The 3,086-nt window shown below is 39.7% G+C and overlaps 1 protein-coding gene across 3 annotated transcripts in view; it reads right to left on the bottom strand.

The window, feature by feature from the left end:
* Positions 1–485: 485 nt before the first annotated feature.
* Positions 486–3,086, bottom strand: part of Lrrc63 (leucine rich repeat containing 63) — a 44,297-nt gene continuing 41,696 nt past the window's right edge. For all 3 annotated transcript variants that reach the window (XM_021181984.1, XM_021181985.1, XM_021181986.2), the window contains exons 9-10: positions 2,429–2,659; positions 486–1,163 (exon numbers count right to left, since the gene is read on the bottom strand). In XM_021181984.1, the coding sequence (XP_021037643.1) occupies positions 923–1,163; positions 2,429–2,659 (472 nt within the window). In that variant the 3' untranslated portion in view covers positions 486–922. The remainder of the gene's footprint in view (positions 1,164–2,428; positions 2,660–3,086) is intronic.

Genomic DNA, 3,086 nt, shown 5'->3' on the forward strand with positions numbered 1-3,086 from the left:
GTGGGGCCATTCTTATTCAAACCACCATGAACAAAGTAAATTCTTAAACTTTTTTTTAAAATCAGTTTTATATGTATGAGTGTTTTGCCTGCATGTATCTATGTGGACGACATGCATGCCTGGTGCCCACAGAGGTCAGAAGAAGGCATTAGATTCCTTGGATCTAGAGTTATGGGTGAGCCACTATGTGGGTACTGGGAACGGAATCTGGGTCCTCTCCAAAAGCAACAAGTGCTCTTAACTGAAGTGTCATCTCTCAAGCTTTCAAAATAAATGTGTAAAGCCTCAAGTTCTACTTTAGATGGCCATTGCTTTACAGTGTCATTGGGTGGGTTCTGCTTTCTTGTTTGGCTATCATTGAAGACTATGGTAAATTCATCGCTGGCCCATCTCAGTTCCATGGGATATAAGCCAAGGTAACCAATAAAGATTATATTAGTTTTCTAAGAAGCAGGTGAAACAATCCAAAAGGCTAAAAGTCAGTTTGCAATTAATCTTTTATTCTCAGAAGAAAACCAGCTGGATGGCATTGAGGAGGGTGCACAAGCTAACATTTAGTACCTGGACACATAACTTTGTGGCCTCATGCAACATAGTTCCCCATAATGGCTTCAAGCTGCTAGCCTGTCATTGAATATAGGTCCATGAAAAGACAAAGTATAAGATGCAGTTCTTTTGGCAAATGTTTTGAACCACCCCCCCCCCCTTTACTGTAAACATGTTCTCCAGGAACTTCTCAAGGTCCCTACTGAACTCCAAAGGCCTTTCCTACTCCTTGAGTCAGAGCTCAGCACCGATTTCTAACCATCAGGCTTTCATGAGGAGGAGGATCAGAGAGAACTCAGCAGAGAAGACCCATGGGTCTCCTTGCAGAACCGGTGCTCTAAGAGGTGAATTACTTATAGAGAAATATTTGTGGGTTTTACAAATAGAATGAGACATTGCTGACTTTGCTCTCTTTTACCCAGTCCATATGTAGAGCTATTCTTCTACTAGGAAAACCTTCTAAAACAAAGGTGGTTTCCCTGATGTCCCGATAGCAACTAGAAGAGCAGACATGGAACATAATGGGGACATGTGATACTCCAAAGATATCGCAGGATCGGATGATGCGGAAACCTTCACCAAACTTGGGACCATGGCACCAATCACATTCAGATGTGCTGAAAAAGAAGAAACATGAGGTAGATATTTGAGTTTCCACTAATATAAAACTCCATGCTTGGTTTTTATTGAGCTTCCATCTAGATAAGGCACTTATTACTAAGTCAAAGTTTAAATCCTATTACAGTGGAACAACAAATTAGATATGTGTGCAAGGGTCCCATTTTCTAAAGCCAGGGTATGTGTGCACAGTGCATTATAAAAGTGAAGCACCGGGTCCCCGTCTTCTTTTGAGGTCCTGGGGATTAAATCTAAGCCTTTGTGAATACTGTGTGAATATAAGATCACTGAAACATATCATGGTGGGTGTTGGTGGCAGAGCAAAGCCACTCATTTATGGCCAACAAGCAAAAGGAACTAGGATTCCGCAGTTCCCTTAAAGGGCATGCTCGCATGGCCTATGAATCTTTCACTAGACCCCTCCTCTTAAAGGTTTCTATCCTTCCAGTAATTGCACCTTAGAGGCTTTAGCTAGGGTCCTCTGAGAGATCATCGAGATCAAAATTATGCTATAGCCATGTCTTTATTGAGTATTGGTAAAGCATTTTACTTAGACATACTATAAATATTTGTACTATCCATACAACCCAGAAATAATGATTTATTTTGACATAAATAATCAAAATAGTTATGTAACACCTAGACATGGCGGACAACCTTGAGTGGACCCTAAGAACCCTGGTCTTGAGGTTAGGTAACAAAGCCCTAATTGCTTACTGATTCATGGTGTAAAAAATAAAGAAAGTCTTATCTATTCCTGAATGGAACATCTCAGAATGGAGCAAAGTCGGTCCCATGGGGCTAAACAGTTTTCAAAAGGAGTCGTTGTATGTCCTTAGTAATTCCTAAAAGAGATTTAACTAACAGATGCATAGACACTGTGCACCATCTCAGCAACACACTGTCCTCCATGAACTTCAGAAATAACTGGAGAATATTATAAAATGGGACTGATTTAGACTCCATTAGTATACCTGCAAGACAAGAATGGGTAAATGAACTGTGTGTAAAGGTGTGTGCCAGTGTGTGTGTGCCTGTGTGTGTGTGTGTGTGTGTGTGCGTGTGCCAGTGTGTGTGTGTGTGCCAGTGTGTGTGTGTGTGAGTGTATGTGCCAGTGTGTGTGTGTGTGTGCCTGTGTGTGTGTGAGTGTGTGTGCCAGTGTGTATGTGTGTGTGTGTGTGTGTGTGTGTGCCAGTGTGTGTGGTGTGTTAGTAAAATACTTAAGGGATGTGCTTTGATAGGAAGCATGTTAGAAATTACTCACCTTTTAAGAGACTTTCGAACTGCATCTGAGATGTAATCCAACAGTTTATTTTTAACAAGGTATAAGGAACAAATTTGAGTAAGTTGTTGGGGGTCATTCAAGGAACTCTCTAACCAAAACTGAGAACCAGTGAATGTATTTTCAATTTGAAATTTGATCAAGTTAAGCTTCAAAATCCCAGGTGGAAAAGACGTTATGGGATTCCCATCAACAATCAGTTTTTCAAGTGATCTGTACATAAGAAAACCATAGTTTACAAAATAATCATGCAATTTATAATGCTCACTTGAGTTTCAGTACTGGTGTTCTTGAAACCTGGCACCATAACATTCTTTTTAATATTTTCTTAGAATCAAGAGAATTTCCTTATAAAAACAATGGGACAATTTTATTATGCAAAGAGGTGCATTTGTGGGAACGAATCAGCTTATGCATGCAGTTGAGGGGGGCCTTTGCAAACTATTACCACTGTGGAAAAAGAAATATCCATAAATTCAGGAGAACTAAGCAGTGTCACACCACATAAACACAATGTGGTGACATGCAGGAAAAAAGTTTTTTTTTCTCTTTCTTTCTTTCTTTCTTTCTTTCTTTCTTTCTTTCTTTCTTTCTTTCTTTCTTTCTTTCTTTCTTTCTTTCTTTCCTTCCTTCCTTCCTT

The sequence above is a fragment of the Mus caroli genome, chromosome 14 (genome assembly GCF_900094665.2).
Source record: "Mus caroli chromosome 14, CAROLI_EIJ_v1.1, whole genome shotgun sequence".
NCBI classification, from domain to species: Eukaryota; Metazoa; Chordata; class Mammalia; order Rodentia; family Muridae; genus Mus; species Mus caroli.